General features: G+C 37.5%; 1 protein-coding gene across 7 annotated transcripts in view; it reads right to left on the minus strand.

The window, feature by feature from the left end:
• Positions 1 to 21,020, minus strand: part of Acaca (acetyl-CoA carboxylase alpha) — a 301,033-nt gene that overhangs the window by 229,704 nt on the left and 50,309 nt on the right. For all 7 annotated transcript variants that reach the window (XM_087191888.1, XM_087191890.1, XM_087191887.1 and 4 more), the window contains exons 2-3: positions 14,832 to 14,878; positions 6,617 to 6,869 (exon numbers count right to left, since the gene is read on the minus strand). In XM_087191888.1, the coding sequence (XP_087048014.1) occupies positions 6,617 to 6,869; positions 14,832 to 14,878 (300 nt within the window). The remainder of the gene's footprint in view (positions 1 to 6,616; positions 6,870 to 14,831; positions 14,879 to 21,020) is intronic.

A 21,020-nucleotide genomic window follows, 5' to 3' on the forward strand; every position in this document is an offset into this window, starting at 1 on the left:
TTTTTGGTATCATGGAAGAAACTTTACAGATCATTTCTGATTATGAAAAACTTCAAAGTTCTCTAGTTAGATTCTTCTGAGAAGTCAAACATTTCATAGAGAATCTCTTACCTAAATTCTCAACTTTCAAAGACAATGGTAAAATACTTTATTTCTGGACCAAAACTCAGATAAGACTATAATTCACCTTCCTCTCCTTCTAAAGCAGCAACTTTTGCGAACCCAAGGTTTACAACATCTTGTGCTGGATTTATGTACATACAAGTAACAACAATGACAGATTCTTCTCAGATAAATTCCTTCACTAAACATGACTGCTAAGCATAAAAAGTTGGCCATTCCATATTTTGAGCACACATATATTTTAAGATGTTTGAAAGAAAACTGATGGAGTTCCAAATACTTTCACATGATGGAGTAGATTTTTAAGAAGAATTAAAGAAATTATACTATCTTAAGAGATAAAAGATCTAAATGTGGAGTAATCTGTTTCCGGCTGGACTTTAACCAGAAATTCAGCACACTAGTTGACAAAACTGATTACAATCCTGTTTGATAGCATGAGTTGACAGCACATGGTACACTTTAAGTATGCAGAACAATCTGACCTCAAGTGCCATCATATAAGAAGCAGAGAAACTGCCAATACATACATAAACAGATGTCTCTATTACATGCCTCTAAATCATATACTAGTTATAAAAATTAAGATGTTCACATTCAACATCATACTAAATGGTCAAAAACTAAAAGCTTCACGCTAAAACGGAACAAAGTGCCAGGGATTTAGCTCAGTGGTTTTGCCGCCTGCCGCGCAAGCGCAAGAACCCAAGTTCGATCCCCGGTACCAAAAAAAGTAAAACAGGAACGAGGATGTCCACTATCACCACTCCTGTTCAACATAGTTTTGGAAACATTAGCCACAGCAATTAGAAAAGAGAAAGAAATAAAAGGAATACAGATAGGAAAGGCAGAAGTTAAACTGTCATTATTTGCTGATGATATGATACTCTACATAGAAGACCCAAAAAACTCTGACAAAAGACTTCTAGACTTAATTGACAGATTCAGTAGAGTAGCTGGATACAAGGTCAACCCTCAAAAATCAATAGCCTTCTTGTACACAAATAACAGACTCACTTAGAGAGAAATTAGGGAAACAATTTTTTACAATGGCATCCAAAAAAATGAAATATTTAGGAATCAATCTAATGAAGGAAGCAAAAGACCTCTACATTGAGAACTACAGCACTCTGAAAAAAGAGATCAAAGAGGATGTAAGAAAATGGAAATACATCCCTTGTTCCTGGGTAGGAAGAACCAATATAGTGAAAATGGCTATACTTCCAAAACTGCTATACAGATTCAATACAATCCTGACTGAAATCCCAACAGCATATTTCACAGAACTAGAGAAAACAATCCAAAAATTCATCTGGAACCAGAAGAGACCTAGAATAGCAAAAGCAATTCTAGGCAACAGACACATGGCAGGGGGCATCACAATTCCCAACTTGAAACTATACTACAAAACCACTGCGATAAAAACAGCATGGTACTGGCAAAGAAACAGACCCGAGGATCAGTGGAATAGATTAGAAGATGCAGAAACAACTCCAGACACATTCAGCTACCTCATCTTTGACAAAGGAGCCAACCATCCTCACTGGAAGAAAGATAGCCTCTTTAATAAATGGTGTTGAAAAAACTGGATTTCAAATTGCCAAAGATTAAAACTAGACCCCCTATCTGTCACTATGCACTAAACTAAAATCAAAGTGGATTAAAGATCTAAATATTAAACCGGAAACACTAAACTTGCTGGAAGACAAGTTAGGTAGAACTCTCCAAGACACTGGCATAGGAAAGGTTTTTATGAACAAATCCTCAGTAGCACGGGAACTAGCAGAAAGAATCAACAACTGAGATCTCATCTTATTAAAAAGCTTCTGCACTGCAAGAGAAACCAACAGAGCTAAGAGACAACCCACAATGTGGGAAAAAATTTTCACCAGCTGTTCCTCAGACAAAAGTCTACTATCTAGAATATATAAAGAACTCAAAAAAATCAGACCCCCCCCATATATAAAGACCCAATTCAAAAATTGGGCATCTGAAATGAACAGACATTTCTCAGACAAAGAAGTAAAAGCAGCAAATAAACATATGAAAAAATGTTCAACATCACTGGTCATTCGAGGGAAGCAAATGAAAACAACACTGAGATTCGCACCTTACCTCCAGAAAGAATGGCTGCTAACATGACATCAACCAATAACAAATGCTGGCGGGGGTGGGGGTTGGGAGAAAGGAACCCTTCTCCATTGTTGGTGGGAATGCAGACTGGTGCAACCACTGTGGAAATCAGTATGGAGACACCTCAAACAACTAGGATTGGAAGTCTCATTTGACCCAGCTATTCCTCTACTGGGTATCTTCCCAAAAGAATTAAAAGAATCGTACCACAGTAATATATGCACACCCATGTTTATAGCGGCACAGTTTGTAATAGGAAAAACTTGGAAACAGCCCAATTGTCCATCAAGTGGAGACTGGATAAAGAAGATGTGGTTTTTTTATAAAATGGAGTACTACTCAGCCATAAAGAATGAGAAACTAGAGACACTTATAGCTAAGTGGATGCACATTGAAGCGATACTCTTAAGTGAAATAAATAGGACACATATGTGTAAATACCGAATAGTTTCTCTGGTGTGAAAAACTAAAAGTGTAAATAAGAATCAAAATGTATAACTGATATTGTGAAATAGGCAGAAAATGTCTAAAGGAATAGGGGAAGTGAGAGGGGAAGGGGAAAGGAAAGAAGGGAAAAGAAAAAATATGAAAAAAGGAAAAACATGGAAACGAGGTCTTTGTAAATAGGGAAGGGTGGAGGAGGTAAAGGGAGGACAGGGAATGGGGAAAAAAGAAGAACCAAGATACATCATGTAAAGGTACAAGATCCCAATGATGAATGTAACTGTATTGCATACCTATAATGTACCAATAAACTAAATGAAAAAAAAAAGATGTCCACATTCAGTCTTCTAATCATCTTTTTTCTTAAATGCCTAATTGAATATTAATAATGAATTTCAAAACTATACCAACATAGCTGATAAATAACCCCAAAGTGACCTTATCTAAAAATATTAAGCCAAAACAATTGTCTTCAATGAGGCCCATGTAGTCTCATCAAGATATAACTACTTTCTGGGGGCTTATCTTCAAATATTTGGGTCTTAAAGTTTAAGAAGTGATTTAGCTAGTCTTTTTCTGAACTCTAGAAAAACATGATATAAGTCATCTTCATCTCTAGAAAAGTCTGTTTTCTAATCCCACTCATCTACATACACAAGACATTCATTTAGAACCTAAGATCAAGCCCTAAACTTAAGAGACAGACCCAGTCTCAAGTTATGACAATTATTTCAATTGGTATCAGAGACCTCCAGTTAACATCTCTAAGGAACATACCTGCCCCATCAATGTACGCCACTTGTGAAAGATTAGGCTATTCATTCTAAGAGCTTATCTTAAACTCAACCAGCCTCTATTTTCATTTTGAGTTCGAAGAATGAAAAGGAGTATCTGAATGAGTATACTCATTTTTACAGAGAGGACAATGAGTTCAAGAAGAAAACATGAAACAAAAAAAGAAAGAAAAAAACATGAATTGTCGATGATCACATACCTAATTACTGTAGATGTCAGAACAGAAGTCTTTCTACTATCAAAGGAATTTGATAGAATTTAAATTACCCCCCAAGGACACCACATCCAAAGGTGACTTAAGAAATAGATCAAGGAAACTCAGTTCTATTTTGGAACATTAGCTGGCTGAGAAGCCAGTGGAAACTGGCAACTGTCCCCTTCCCAGGGTGCTGATCACACTTCTGTCCAAGACTCTTCCATGAGCTACCAGCGTGAATTTTGCCAACAGTAAGACATGCAGAGAAACTCGGGCACTGCACCACTGATCACAATATCGCTGCATAATAGTCATGATCTTTGGGAGTGATCTGGCAACTACAAACTACCTTGTGATATCATCAGCTGAGTTTCCTATACTGGCTTTTATCTCACCATTGCCAAACACAGTTTCCTAATTCAACAAATGGATATTATGTTTCGCATAGTCTGAAACTGGACAAATTTCTCAAGAAGCTGTGCTGCTTCAAGGGGTGAGAGTTAAATCCAATCTTTCTGAATAGAGGCACTACAAGCCTCCTGTTAATCCCAGCACTCGGGAGGCTGAAGCAAGAGGATCGCTTCAAGTTTGAGGCCAGCCTGGGGTACAAAGTGAGATCAAGGTCGGGCTGGAGGTTTAGCTCAGTGGCGCCAGAGCCTGCCTGGCAAGCCCAAGATCCTGAGTTCAATCCCTGGTTCCACAAAAAAAAAAAAGAGAGAGAGAGACACTATGACATTTTGAAAATAATAATTTTTGGTTGTATGGAATTCTACAGTACACTACAATACACACAGTTTAGTACCACTAGTCCTCTTAGATATATTATTTTGTTCATTAACTATAAAATCAAATTTGAATGAACTAGTTATATAATTAAGACACTTGTATGGTCAGGGAAATAGAGTAGAAAAGTTACTGAAATGAAATGAAAACATATGAATTTGAATTCCAGTTCCCTGGCTATTCACTCTTAGGTAAATTATTTCCCTTCATCAGTTCTCAGTTTTCTCATCTATGAAAACAAAAAGTAGCCAGCATGATGACACATGCCTCTAATCCCAGCACTCTGGAAGCTGAGGCTGGAAGATTGCATGTCAAGTCCAGACAGGGCAACTTAGCAAGACTCGGCTTCAAAAGAAAAAAAAAAGAAGGCCAGGAAGGCCTGGGAATGTAGCTCAGTGTAAAAGCCCTGAGTTCAATCCTCAGTAATACCACCAAAAGAAAAAAAAAAAAGCATTAGGCTAAATTGTCTCTCTGGTCCATTGCATTTCTAGGAATCTATGAAATAAAACACAGTAACTTAAGGCTGGGGATTTAATTTAGCTCAGTGGCACTGAGCCTGCCACACAAGGTCCTGAGTTCAATTCCCAGTACTGGAAAAAAGAAAAAAAAACATAATAACTTGCTGTATTTCTTTTCTTTTTGGTACTGGGGATCAAACTCGGGTCCTTGCACTTGTGAGGCAGGTGATTGAACCAGTAAATCCCCAGCCTCAGAAACCAGGATTCTAAACCCATGGTATAACAATAAGGCAGAAGAGTCACCCCCAGCCAGATCCCATCTGAGATTTTACTATATCAGTATCTTGAGTATATAAAATGAAGCTGAATTACTTTATGACCCATTAATAACAGAAGTAACAACATAATAACAGCAGTAATAACCACCCTAATTTATGCTTAGCTAGGTTAGGCCTATAATCTTAATACTAGATGTATATTAGAATCGCTCAGCTAGCCTTTTTAAATATTGCCCCAGTTGCAGGGTAAGCCAATACCCAATGAAATCAGACTCTCTAGGGATTCAGCTTATTTCTTAACCACCCTCCCTCCCAAGGAATTCTGTTGAACAGTGACCACTTTAATCCAAGGATCGCAAAGCAAATGACTAAAGGTTAGTATCTTACACACTGGTTGGAAAATCAAACATCAATAAATAACAATAGTACAGTGTTATTATTTACTAACATTCTCAATTACAGAGACTGTGTTTCTACAGAAAAAAGAGAGCTCTATAAGAGCCCCTTACTCATATCATAATCCTTTACTGAGGACTGGCTATACTAGAAACAGAATATAACTTCCTGACATGATGAAGCAATTCAAAGATTACTACAAATTTTCCCACTTCTGCAGAATTCCTATCAATCATCAAGAAAGTGAAAACAGGGTTAGTCAAAGTAGAATAGCGATTGAAATTCCTTAACCTAACTCACTCACTAGATCTCACTAACAGATCTACTATGTATGAAAGATAAGAAAAAGTTGAGAAAAATACTTAAGGAAAAGCCAATTCCAAAACCTCCAAAATACATCATTTCCCATTTACTCATTAAAGGTATGCTTCCAACTGGAAAGAAAATGAGGTGTATTTTTTGGTTTTTTTTATAAAATGGAGTACTATTCAGCCATAAAAAATGAAAAACTAGAGTCATTTATAGCTAAATGGATGCATATTGAGGCCATCCTCTTAAGTGAAATAAATAGGACACACATGTGTAAATACCGAATTGTTTCTCTAGTGTGAGCAACTGATAGTGTAAACAAGGGTTAAAATGATTAAAATGAATAATTGATAATTTGAAAAGGGAAAAAAGGTCCAAAGAAACTATGAGAAAAGAAAAAAAAAAAAAAGAAATGAAATCTATGTAAATAGGGAAGGGCAGAGAGGGTGAAGGGCGCACAGGTAATGGGGAAAAAAATAAGAACCAAGATATATCATGTACAGGTACAAACACCCAATGATAAATGTAAACGAATTGTATACCTAACATGTACCAATAAAAGAACAAAGAAAAAAAAAAGTATGCTTCCAGTGACACTGGAAAAGGTAAAGCTTGGCTAGTATTCTTGCTGTTTTCAGAACACAATCAAAAAATGAATAAGACAGGTCAAGTAAGTTAACCATTAAATTGGTTTCTCTTACCTTATGTGTGAGGCTAAACCATCCTGTAAGCTGGAGATTCCCAAATCAGAGAGTGTATCTGAGCTGCAAGAAGCTGGTGACAAAGAGCCCTCCTTCTCCTCCAGTAGGTCCAACTTCGCCAAGTTGCTGATCTCATCTTCTGAGTTATCTTCAGACACGGAACCAATTATGAATCGAGAGTGCTGGTTCAGCTCCAGAGGTTCAGCCAAGGAAGATGGTTCATCCATTATTCCTTTGAAGTAAGATCTGAGAGCTATGAAGAAATTGAAAAATGAGTGAGGAAAGCAGGTTATGGACAACAACCTATAGCTGGAGACACTCAAAGGTTATATCTAATAAACTACAACTGATCCTTGAAAGCAAGATAGTTTGAAAACTAGCTTCCTTAGCTATTCTATGTCAAGGCCTTTGTTTCCTACAAGGGAGAAAAAGTGAGGGCACAGTAACTATGCTACAAATTAAAACCAGTTCACTTTTTCCAAAAAAAAAAAAAAAAAAACCAACACTTTTTTTAAAAAACTTAAGCCATTCCCAATCACTTTACCAATTTAATGATATCCAAAGGATAATTATGACCATAGAGATATATTTGTAGTATGTGAAAAGCTGATTACTACGAGGTTGAAATTTCAGTTGTTAATATTGGGGGTAATGAGTGATAAGGGTTGGGAGAGACTGATAGCTATCTGAAACCTGGTATTTAAACTACGTGGCTGTGTGGCTCCAAACACTATGCAATGAAAAGTTAGGAATTTTACCTAAGTGCATACCTTTAAAGTAAACTCTAGGTGCGCCACCACACCTGATTTATTTCATTAATTTTTAAAAACCTTTATATATCCTTGAGTTTTTTCTTAAACTACATCTTTTTCTTATTCGTACATGTTTGTCATACATAATGATTACATTCATTTAGAGAGTTGGTGGTACATGTACATGGCACATCTTAATTCTTTTTGTTAATCCCCTTTCGCTATTCTCCCTCCCCCTCACTTATACTCCTGGACCCCTTCATGTATGTGTATGTGTGTGTATTATACATGTTATAGTACATATTGATCATGTTCCTCATAGAGACTTGGTGCATGTATGCAACACTTTATAATTCCCCTTTTAAAAATTTTGTATCTCATTTCCCTCCCCTTTCTCCTCCCTCCCTCCATCTCCTGGATCTGTGAAAGATCTATTTTGCTATTTCCTATTGTCTACCTTTTACTTTATTTTATTTTGTTTTGTTTTTTGGCACAGGATCTCACTATGCAGTCCAGGCTGGCCTTGAACTCACTATGTAGCCCAGGTTGGCCTCAAACTCATGGCTATCCTCCTACTTCAGCCTCCTCTAAGCACTGGGATTACAAGCATGCACCACCATGGCTGGCATTATCTATCTTCTATTTTGCACATTATATATTTTGTGTTTCTCATATAAGAGAAACCATGCGATATTCAAGCTTGTGTGTCTGATTTATTTCATTTAACATTATAGTCTCAGACACCATCCATTTTTTTTTTGCTTAAATTCTTTTATTGGTATATTTGAGGTATATAATACATTTCCATTTATCACTGGGTGCTTGTACCTGTACATGATGTATCTTGGTTCTTATCTTTTTCCCCCTTACCTGTGCACTATTCCCCCCCTCCACCCTTCTCTATTCACAGAGACTTTGTTTCCATTTCTTTCTTTTCTCATAATTTTTCCTTTCCCTTCTTTCCTTTCCCCTTCCCCTCTCATTTCCCCTACCCCTTTGGACCTTTTCTTCCTATTTCAAATTATCATTATGCATTTTAATCCTTATTTACACTTTCAGTTTTTCACAGTAGAGAAACTATTTGGTATTTACACATTTGTGTCCTATTTCTTTCACGTAAGAGTATGGCCTCAATATGCATCTATTTAGCTATAAATGTCTCTAGTTTCTCATTCTTCATGGCTGAGTAGTACTCCATTTTATTAAAAAAAACACATCTTCTTTATCCAGTCTCCAGCTGATGGGCATTTGGGCTGTTTCCAAGCTTTAGCTATTACAAACTGTGCCACTGTAAACATGGGTGAACATATATTACTGTGGATGATTCTTTTAATTCTTTTTTTTTTTTATTCTTTTAATTCTTTTGGAAAGATACCCAGCAGGGGAATAGCTGGGTCAAATGGGTCCTCTAGCCCTAGTTCTTTGAGATATCTCCATACTGATTTCCACAGTGCTTGCACCAATCTGCACTCCCACCAACAATGGAGGGGGGTTCCTTTCTCCCCACACCCCCACCAGCATTTGTTACTGATTTCTTGATAGCAGCCAATCTTTCTGGGGTGAGGTGGAATCTCAGTGTTGTTTTCATCTGCATCTCTCGAATGACCAGTTGAACATTATTTCATATGTTTATTTGCTGCTTTTACTTCATTGTCTGAGAAATGTCTGTTCATTTCAGATGCCCATTTTTGAATTGGGTCTTTGAATTTGGGGGGGTCTAATTTTTTTCAGTTCTTTATATATTCTAGATAGTAGTCCTTTGAGTGAGGTACAGCTGCTAAAAATTTTTTCCCACATTGTAGGTTGTCTCTTAGCTCTGCTGGTGGTTTCTCTTGCAGTGCAGAAGCTTTTTAATAAGATGAGATCCCAGTTATTGATTCTTTGTGCTAGTTCCCATGCTGCTGAGGTTTTCTTCAGAGTCTTTTCCTATGCCAATGTCTTCAAGAGTTCTACTTAACTTATCTTCCAGCAAGTTCAGTGTTTCTGTTTTAATATTTAGATCTTTAATCCACTTCGATCTTAGTTTAGTGCATGGTGATAGATATGGGTCTAATTTTAATCTCTGGCAGGTTGAAATCCAGTTTTTCCAACACCATTTATTAAATAGGCTATCTTTCCTCCAATGAAGGTGGTTGGCTCCTTTGTCAAAGATGAGGTGGCTGAGTGTGTCTGGAGTTGTTTCTGCATCTTCTAATCTATTCCACTGATCCTCAGGTCTGTTTTTTTGTCAGTACCATGCTGTTTTATCACAATAGCTTTGTAGTATAGTTTCAAGTTGGGGATTGTGATACCCTCTGCCATGTGTCTGCTGCCTAGAATTGCTTTTGCTATTCTAGGTCTCTTCTGGTTCCAAATGAATTTTTGGATTGTTTTCTCTAGTTCTGTGAAGTATATTGTTGCAATTTCAATCAGCCTTGCATTAAATCTATATAATAGTTTTGGAATTGGTTCTTTCTATCCAGGAGCAAGGGATGTCTTTCCATTTTCTTATATCCTCTTCAATCTCTTTTTTCAGAGTGCTGTAGTTTTCAGTGTAGAGGTCTTTTGCTTCCTTTGTTAGATTGATTCCTAGATATTTCATCTTTTTGGACGCTATTATAAAGGAATTATTTCCCTAATTTCTCTCTCAGTGAGTCTGTTATTTGTGTATAAGAAGGCTATTGTTTTTTTGAGTGCTGACCTTGTATCCCACTACTCTACTGAATCTGTCAATTAAGTCTAGAAGTCTTTTGGCGAAGTTTTTTGGGTCTTCTAAATAAAGGAGCATATCGTCAGCAAATAATGACAGTTTAACTTCCTTTCCTATCCTTATTCCTTTCATTTCTTTCTCTTTTCTAATTGCTGTGGCTAATATTTCCAGAACTATATTGAACAGGAGTGGTAATAGTGGGCATCCTTGTCTTGCTCCTGATTTTAGCATGAAAGTTTTCAGTTTTTGACCATTTAATATGATGTCGGCTGTTGATTTTTCATAGATAGCCTTAATCAGGTTGAGATAAAGACCTTCTATTCCAATTTTCTGTAGCATTTTTATCATGAATGAGTGTTGGATTTTGTTGAATGCTTTTTCTGCATCTATTGAGATGATCATATGGTTTTTGTCCTTGGCTCTGTTAATACAGTGTTTTACATTTATTGACTTATGTATACTGAACCATCCTTGCATCCCCAGGATAAATCCGACTTGGTCAGGATGTATGATGTTCTTGATGACCCTCTGTATTCTGTTTACCAGCATCTTGTTGAGGATTTTTGCATCTGTGTTCATTAGGGAGATTGGCCTGTAGTTCTCTTTTTGGGTTGGGTCTTTCCCTGGTTTTGGAATCAAAGTGACACTTGCTTCCAGGAATGAATTTGGAAGTATTGCTTCCCTTTCAATTTCCTTGACAAGTTTAAAGAGTAATGGTGATAGTTCTTCTTTAAATGTCTTCTAGAATTCAGCAGTGAAGCCACCAGGACCTGGGCTTTTCTTTGTTGGCAAATTTTTTATTACATTTTCAATTTCACTCTTTGTAATTGGGGTGTTTAGAATTTCTATATCTTCTTCATTTAACTTTGGCAAATTGTACATATCTAGGAATCTGTCCATTTCTTCTGTGTTTTCCATTTTATTAGAGTACAGGTTCTCGAAGTAGGTTTTGATGATCCTCTGGATTTCTGCTGAGTCTGTTATGACTTCACCTTTTTTGTTCTTAATCACATGGACTTCAGCCTTTTCTTTCCTTTTTTGATAAGGTTGGCTAAAGGTTTATCAATTTTATTTATTCTTTCAAAAAACCAACTCTTTGATTCATTGATTTGTTTGTGTCATTCTCTTATGTCTCCATTGCACTGATTTCTGCTCTGATCTTTATAATTTCCTCTCTTGTACGAGCTTTGGGTTTGTTATGCTCTTCTTTTTCTAGGAGCTTGAGGTTCTGCATTAGGTTATTTATTTGAGTTCTCTCTATTTTCCTAATATGGGCATTCACTGCTATGAATTTCCTGTGTAGAACTGCTTTCATTGTGTCCCACAGATTCCTGTATGTTGTATTGGCATTATCATCTACTTGTAGAAACTGTCTAATTTCTTTAGGGTGCATCCATTTTCTATAAATGACTCAATTTTATCCCTATGGCAGAATAGTACTCAATTGTGTTAAATTATATCTTTTAAAAATTCACCCCACAATGTCTAGTTTTGGCTTTAAAAGTTTAATAAGGGTACCTGTTCAATTCTGTAAACTGAATTGGTAAAGAAAATGAACCTACTACCTAATTTAAAATCTATAATCAAAGTAATGTAGACATCATCCCATGTACTATTTTTCTAGATACAGGACCTTACTAGTCAGGATTAGATATTGCTAAGTACTAACTAAAAATGAATGAAGAGCAAAGCATAGTTCAGTCAGGCATGGTGGCACAACCCTGTAATCTCAGCACTTGGGAGGCTGAGGCAGGAGAATCTAAAATGCAAGTCCAAGATGGGCTACATAGCAAGTTGAAGGCCAACTTGATCTACATAGTAAGAACCTATCTCAAAAACCAAAACAAGGGCCGAGGATTTAGCTCAGTGTTTCTGCTTGCCTCAAAAGTGCAAGGTCCCAAGTTTGATCCCCAGTACAAAAAAAAAAAAAAAGAAAACAAAAGTTCAAAGCCCACAACAAGAAAAACCCAAACTAAATTTAATAATGTTTATTCTGCTCCCTCAAAAATCCTATTTAAAGGGCCAGGGATTTAGCTCAGTGGTTTCGCCGCCTGCTGCACAAGTGCAAGGACCTGAGTTCAATCCCCGGTACCAAAAAAAAAAATCCTATTTAAAAATACCTGGCATGGTAGTACACACCTCTAAACCCAGCACTCCAGGAGGATGAGCTAGAAGAATGATAAATCTGAGCCTAGTTTGAGTAATTTATCAAGAATCTGTCTTGGGCCGGGTATTTAGCTCAGTTGTTCCGTCACCTGCCTTGCAAGTGCAAGGTCCCGAGTTCGATCCCAGGTACCAAAAAAAAAATCTGTCTCAAAATTTACAAAAACCTACACATCAAGTCAACATTAGCTTATTAGCCTGACCAATCATTTTAATTCAGAAAATAATGATTCCCAAAACTAATTTTTTTTTTGGTACCGGGGATCAAACTCAGGACCTTGCTCTTGCGAGGCAGGTGGCAGAACCACTGAGCTAAATCCCTGGCCCCTGCCAATACTAATTCTGAGGTACTCTAAGACTTTGGGTAATAATAAACTTATTAATATATTTTATAAACCACTTGGAAGTATAAAGGCAGATAAAAGAAGCATAAAGGCATATAGAAGGAGGGCTATGGTATGGCTCGGTGGTAGAGCACTTGCCTAATGTGTAAAGTGCTGAGTTCAATCTCCAGCACCCCACTCACCACCCCTCAACAACCATAACAGTAGGACCAGCAGCAGCACCAGCACCAACATCACTTGAGAGCTCATCAGAAAAACAAGTTCTTGGGCCCCACCATACACCAACTAACTAAATCAAAATCTACAGGTAGGGGGTCCAATAATCTGTGTTTTTACAAGCCCTAAAGTTAGAGAACCACTGTGCTACAAGAATGAAACAAATAAAACAAATTGCTAGGAATATAAAAGAAAAAAGGCAAAAACCAATAAACACTTCCTGAAATTAAATTGGAAATTATTTCATTTCTTTTCCTTTTCTGTGTGTGTTACTGGGAATTGAACCCACTAATGCTTTGTAATGAGCTATACTCCCAGTCATTTGGTTTTTTATTTTGAGACAGAGCCTCACTAAGTTGTGAAAGTGGGACATGAACTTGCATTTCTCCTACCTCAGCCTGATGGAGTGGTGGGATTATAGGCTTTCCTGTCATAACTAGAGTTATGACACAACTAGCATGCTTGCCTACTATCCACAAGACCCTGAGTTCAATCCCCAGCACCAAAAACAAACAAACAACAGCAAAAAAAGAATCCTGTAGGGCCGGGGATTTATCTTAGTGGTTTCACTGCCTGCCTTGCAAGCACAAGGATCCGAGTTCGATCCCTGGTACAAAAAAAAAAAAGAATCCTGAAACAGGAAAGCTTTAATGTTTAAATTTACTATGCAATATTAGATTTCTTTTCCTCTTTTCTTACCCTGCAGTATTAAAGATAGAACCCAGGCCTTGTGTGCTTGCTAGGCAAGCACTCTACCACTAAGCTTCATCCTCAGCCTGATTTTTTAAAAATTTCTCCAAATTGTATGAAGAAGTTCACTCTAGAAGCTTAAAAGGAAACAACATTTAAAAAGGAAAGAAGGCACAAAAAAGGGGATAGAAAGGAGGATGGAAGGAAAAATTCCAACACACTGACCACTCTGAAGAACATCAAAAGATACATTAGCAATGAGCCTATTTCTTTCACATTTTAGGCAGGTTTAAAAATAAGTGTTCGATCTCCGGTACCAAAAAAAAACCAGAGCCACAGACCTAGATTTAGCTCAATGGCACCTCCCTCGCCAGCTCAAGGTCCTGAGTTCGATCCCTGTACCAAAAAGAAAAAACCCAAACTAATCCTGGAAAAATAAGAGAGCTAGGTGTGGGTGCACATGCCTGTGATCCCAGCACTCAGGCTGAGGCAGGAGGATTCCAGTGAATCTAGAAGAGCCTAGGTTATGAAATGAGTTCAAGGCCAGCCTGAACTATGCAGTAAGATCCAGTCTCAATAAATAAATACATACGTACATACACAAATAACAGTAGATTTAAAAACTAAAATTTTGCCCCAACTAACAAAATAATGGCTGCCTTTTTCATAGGAGAAATAATAAGGCCCTCAAGTGTAGACTCTAATTTATAGTCTGATTCAAGTTCAATGACCACATACACAAAAAGATAAAAATCCATCAGAAAGGAATGATTCCATGAGAGAAGAAAAAGAAAAGGCTAACAAAATACGATCCCTGGGGTAATAAATAAAAAGCTCGGTAAGTCCGGCGCCTGCCTTGCAAGCACAAGGTCCTGAGTTTGATCCCCGGTACCCAAAAAAAAAAAAAAAAAAAGCTCAGTAAGGCCAGCTTCAAGTTTTCTTTTCCTAGCTAAAAAAATGATAAAGGCAGCTTTCCCTAACGGACTGCACAGATTGGAAACAGATCAGTTTTAACAGCAAAAGAACCTGTCCAGCAGCCAGCATCTATACAGATTAGCATTCCCAGGCACAAGCATGCAAACTACCAGAAAAGACAGGTCATGTATGGAAAATCACTGAGTAACTGTCCAGACACTCTAGAAGCTATTCCATAGCCTGCCCCATTTCCACTGACTCTAGTTCCGAATTAGAAGGTAGTGGAACAGTACTGCTGTGAGACTCCTTGTTCATTTTAGGTTATCCACCCTAGGTCTTCCTACATTCTTTATAGACTATAACTTTTAACATAAAAGCCCACAATTTAGTATTTTAGCACATGAACAAAATTTTTATTGCATTACAAACAATTACTTGTAACTGACCTCTTGTAATTCTTACTGTCTGAGCAGATATCCGTCTCCAAAAAGAACTGAAAAGAAAAAGAGAAATTTGAAAGTGATTTTTAAAGAATACCAAAACTTTTATCAATTCCTGTTTTGTTAAGCACAGTACAAAATTAATAATATTCAAGAATTTAACAAATTCAAAGGATCTTTTTTCCTGATCAAATGTATTATGTTTAACTTCAAGCATAAACTAGCAGTATTTGTTGAATCCTACAAACAAAAAACATACATTCAAAGACTTTATGACACTATTAAGTAATAATCCAAGCTTACCATTTCATAAAGTGACTTTTCCAGGAAAATTGTATACTCAATACATTCCAATGTTTATCATTTCTAGTATTTCATAAAAAATGAGGCAGGGCGGGGGGAGAATCACTAGAGTCTCTAAAACTGGGTTAGGCTCTGATTACCTTTCCAAGTGGTTACACTGATCCACAAAGGCTGGGAGCTAAGAAGAAGGCAATTCACCCTCCCTTTATATAAAGTCCCTAAACTCTTTTTTTTTAAAGACAGGGTCTCACTTTGTAGTTCAGACTGGTCTTGAGCTCACTATGTAGCCTAGGCTGGCCTCAAACTCATGGTAATCTTCCTGCCTCAGCCTCCCAAGTGTTGGGATTACAGGTATGCACCACCACACCTGGGCCTAAACTCTAAAAGACCAAGGAATGTCTACTCCCCAGATACTGGGGTTTGTCCTAAGCCAATAATTTAAATGTATCTAGGTAGAAATTCTCAATTCTGACTATATAAGAATCATCCGGGACCTTTTCAAAAATACACATCTAAATTCTATCCCAGATCAGCCAGGCATGGTGGCCACACCTGTGTTGTGATCCTATGCTCAGGAGGCTGAGGTAGGAAGTTCACTGCCTATACCACACAGTGAGCTCAAGGCCAGCCTGAACTACACAGCAAGATCCTGTCTCAAAAAAACAAAAAATAAAAAATAAATTCTACCCTAGATCTATAGAATCAGAACTGCCAAAAGGCAGCCCAGGGATCTGAATCTTAAATTGCACTGTTGAATGTACTGATGCAAATCCAGGCTAGAGAACCACTGGTCTAGAGCAGAAAAGAAAATAAAAGGATATTGCTCATTACATTGATAGGGAAATCCAGAATTTCTAAAAGCAGACTCCCCCAAATGACACATAATAAGATTTTGGGGCCAGGGATTTAGCTCAGTGGTTCCCACGCCTGCCTCGCGAGCACAAAGTTCCTAGTTTGATCCCCAGTATAAAAAAAAAGAATTGTGAGAGTTGAACAAGACTTGGGGGCTGGAGATTTAGCTCAGTGGTTTCACTGCCTGCTGCACAAGCGCAAGGACCCAAGTTCGATCCCCAGTACCAAAAAAAAAAAAAAAAAAAAGAGTTTGGGCAGTGTGGTATATTAACTGATGAAAATTATCATGTACCAAATTAATTATGTAGCCTGAGTATTCTTCCCTACTACCGTGTCAGGGAAAGGAAAAGAAGGAAAAAGGAAGTACTGTAGTTTGGATCAGTTAACCAAGAAACAGAGCTACGGTCAATCCCAGGCTGAAACTCCGACTCTGTGAAGTATTAGCAGTGGAAACTTGAACTAGTCACTTAACATCTCTGAGCTTCCTTCTCTGTCAAAATAAATAAAAGGTCATATTTACCTCATAAGACTGCTATTAAGACTGAGTAGTGAAAAGTTTGTCTTTGTTGTTGTTGTTTGTTTTTGCAGTGTAGGGATTGGATCCAGGGCCTTTGCACTGAGCTACTTCCCCAGCTCATTTTCTATTTTGACACAGGGTCTTGCTAAATTGCCCAGGCTAGGCTTGAAGTTGTGATCCTCTTGCCTCAGCCCTCCCAGAGTGCTGGGATTATAGGCCTTCAACACCAGGCCTGCAGGGAATGAAAGGGTTTTATAAACTACAATGCACCAGACCACTGATTTCCAAAGTAAATTCTCTTTTATATAAAATATATATAATGTATTCTTGAACTTTTATTTAGAGATCATTGAAAATATTTGGGGTTGAGGTGTAGCTCAGTGGTAGAGAACTTGTCTAGCATAGGCAAGTCCCTGAGTTCAATCTCTAGTACTACAAAAAAAGAAAAAGAAAATATTTGCAAAAGATTCCAAACTGTGCCTTTGTTTGAGACATGGTCTCACTATGTGGTTCAGGCAGGCTGTCCCTGAACTCACTATGTAGCCTAGGCTGGTCTTGAACTCACAGCGATCCTCCTGCCTCAGCCTCCCAGAGTGCTGAGATTACAGGCTTGCGCCACCACACCCAGCTTTCAAATACTATTCTCTGGAAAAATTGAGACACCTCACAAAAGCAATTTTATGAATTCAAGAAGCTCTGGTAGGGCCAGGGTTTTAGCTCAATGGTTCCAAGCCTGCCTGGCAAGTGCAAGGTCCTGAGTTCGATCCCCAGTACCAAAAAAAAAGCTCTGGTATAGCCAGGCATGATGATGCATGCTGTAATCCCAGCACTCAGGAGGCAAGGGCAGGAGGATCACAAGTTCCAGGCCAACCTAAAATTTTTTAAAAGCCAAAAAAAATTCTTAAAAGCTCCAGTTATTATGAATCAATTATTGATGCTCATAATCTTATTTCATAGAGCAATATTCAAAGAAAGTCAGATCCATGATTCAAGTATATCAGTTACCTTCCAAAGAATCTCAAGCACAAAAATTTCTTTGAAGAAGCTGAGCATGGTGGTGCACACCTATAATCCCAGCACTCAGAAGGGTGAGGCAGGAGGATCTCCATGAATTTGAGGCCAGCCTGGGATACTTAGTAAATTTAAGGCCAGCCAAAACTACATAGTGAGATCCCATCTCAAAAAAAAGAAAAATAGTATTTCTTCAAAAAAATTCTTTTTTTTTGCCCCCAAGCCATCTGGATGTGATAAGTCATTATATTTAACATGAAGAGTTAGAGATCTAGAGCTGGAGGAATTTACAGGTTAAAGCAGTTATTCTTTTGAAATTAAAACAGCCTATGTAGTTTAGGTAGTTTTAAGTTGAAAATAAAGAACTCCAGGCTAGGGGTGTATTTAACTGGTAAAGTACTGTACATGCTTAGTATTCATGAGGTCCTGGGTTCAGTCTTCAGCAAGCGTGCACACATGCCCCCATACACACAGACACACACAGACACACACAAACTTAGTTGACCCATAATACATTAAGTCAAATGGTGAAATGTGAAATATAGCTGGAAGTTTTCAACAGAAATATCAGACAAAAAATATTAAGTGGAAAACTGAACTAGAAAGTTCCTTACATACTTTCCAATACTAAATGTTCCATTAAGTTATTGTATTTTATGAGACAGAATTAAAGGAAAATTAAACACTTTTGCCAGGGCTAGGCATTCCACCAAATGCTGAAACATAAAATACAACCAGCTATCCATCATTATCTTGATGCTAATCTACTGATACTACACCTAATAAACATTAAGAATTTATCAAGGGCTGGGGATTTAGCTCAGTGGTTCTGCCGCCTGCCTCACAAGCACAAGGTCTCAAGTTTGATTCCTGGTACAAAAAAAAAAAAAAAAAAGAATTTATCAAGCTACTATCTTCCAACTTGGTGTGTGTGTGAATGCATACACATATATGCATGAAAATTTGAATGACAAAAAATGTATTAGTACGTGTTTGTAGTACATGTTTACATTCCTTGTAGGGAGTTGGAACACATACATAACACTTTTGGGGGGGGGCGGTTTCAGGGATTGAACTCGGGACCTTGCGCTTATGAGGCAGTCGTGGTGTCACTGAGCTAAATCCCCGGCCCTGTAATACATCTTGATTCCTCTTTTCGTCTCTTTTCCCTTCCATCTCTCCCCACTCCAGTTTGAAAAAAAGCTGTCTCCCTACTTCCTATTATCTTTTGTTTTTGTGGAGTCTTTTTGGCTTTGACTTTTGGTTTTTTGAGACAGGGTCTCACTATGTAGTTCAGGCTAATCTCAAACTCAAGGCAATCTTCCTGTATCAGCCCTTCCAAGTGCTAGGATTACAGGCATGTGGCACCACATCCAGCTATTTTGCTCTTTTTTTATATTTTTGGTTTGTCATGTAAGAGAAACGTGATATTTGAGCTTGTCTGACTTATTTCACTTAACATTATAGTCCCAAGGTGCAACTATTTTCCTACGAAGTTTATCTTTCTTTATGACAGAATAGTATTCCATTGTGTGTAAATACCACATTTTCTTTACCCAGTCACCTGTTGAGACATATAGGCTGCTTCCAAGATTTGGCTATTATGAATTGTGCTGCTACAAACGTGAGTATGCATGTATCACTATAATATCACACCTAAAGACAGATTTGAAAGCTGTCTACAAAAAGACAATAATTTTTAAGGAACTTCTTCAGTGAGTTTATTCTTTTTTTTTTTTTTTGTACTAGGGATTGAACTTGGGACCCTAAGCTTGGAAGGCAGGCAGCAGAACCACTGAGAGAAATCCCCGGCCCTTCAGTTAGTTTATTCTATTTCTATTATAGGGTGTATATAAGTATTCATAAATGAGGCCTTCTATTCCTTAAAATATTTTCCCCAAAACCGAATCTATTTTTTTAACTTCGTGAGTTCATTCAGAATATTCAAACTTTGACCATTTAAAGAAGAAAGTCATTTTTACAAGCTTATTCTACCTAGGATGATTACTTCATAACTAGTAGAGCCACGCAATTTAAATTCCTGATGTCAGGGCATGATAAATATTATTTATGATGGTTCCTTATAAAAAGAAAAAGATGAGGATCTGGGGGGTTTAGCTCAGTGGTTCCACCACCTGCCTCACAAGCACAAGGACCTGAGTTCAATCCCCAGTACCAAAGAAAAAGATGAGGGAAAGTTGGGCATGTTAGTACATGCCTGTAATCCCAGCATTCAGGAGGCTGAGGCAGGAAGATCACCATAAGTTCAAGTCCAGCCTGGATTTCATAGTGAGTTCAAGGTCAGCCTGAACCATATAGTGAGACTCTGTCTCAAAAAAACAAAAACAAATTTAAAGGATGAGGGGAATTGAGGATGTAGCCCAGTGGTACAGTCCTTGCCTAGCACATAAAAAGGCTTTGAGTTGGGTCCCCAGCATCACAAGAAAAAAAAAAGACAGGAATAAAGATGAGTAGCCAGACTTGGTGGCACACAATCCTAGCACTCAGGAGGCTGAGGTAGGAGGACTGCTGCAAGTTAGAGGCCAGATTGGGCTACACAATGAGTTCAAGACCAGCCTGAACTACACGGTGAGATAGTGTCTCAAAGAAAAGATGAGAGTAGGCATGCTGAAAAGATGCAATGAGCTTAAGTCCCAAATAACATCATTGGAACCTGCGATCAGTTGGGGCTACCAATTTTTGGGTAAGGTGCTTAAGATTACTTATTGTTGAAAGCTTCTTTTCCTTTGGTTCCTTAAACATCCTAAGACCAGATGGCTTAATGGTAGCTTGAATAAGTAACAAAATTAGTACAAACTGAATCATTAGAGCATACTTAACTAAAATCAACTGGCTGAACTTGAAAGAATTTATGCCCAACCAGATAGATGCATAGTCTTTAGGCAAATGCAAAATACTTGTAACACTATTTGTGAGTTTCCAATCTATTTAATATCACTTGAAAACAGTCCATTAGATTCAAGTAAAGTAGCAAATATTTGAGCTTTGTAAAAATAAAGCAACAAACAAAAAAGCAAAAATTTGTTAAGGTGGAAGATCAATGAAAACTATTTGAAAATTGTAGTCACCTCAACAGTTACTGAAACCTTTTTTAGCCAGTCTTTACTGTTTTATTCACCGCTTCATAATCTTAGAGTTTTAAGGGTTTGGAAAGATGTTTGACATATAGCTTCTATAATTATTAATCTTTAAGAACATGCTATATAATATAACTTTTTTCTCAACTGCCAAAAGATCCCTTCCTCCTCAAGTGGAAATCCTAATTTCCAATGTATTATTCCACAATTTTTATTTTTATTTCCTTCTTTCAAGATTACTACTAGAGGGCTGGGGATTTAGCTCAGTGGCTCCGCTGCCTGCCTCGCAAGCTCAAGGACCCAAGTTTGATCCCTGGTACCAAAAAAAAAAAAAAAAAGATTACTACTAGCATGTTAGTAGTCCAAAAAGGGGGAGGGGTGTTTTAAATTAAAAAAAAAAAAAAAAAAAAACTA

Source organism: Heterocephalus glaber, unplaced genomic scaffold (assembly GCF_053883595.1).
Source record: "Heterocephalus glaber isolate CG9 unplaced genomic scaffold, H.glaber_assembly_v1.0 deba00001564, whole genome shotgun sequence".
Classification (NCBI taxonomy): Eukaryota; Metazoa; Chordata; class Mammalia; order Rodentia; family Bathyergidae; genus Heterocephalus; species Heterocephalus glaber.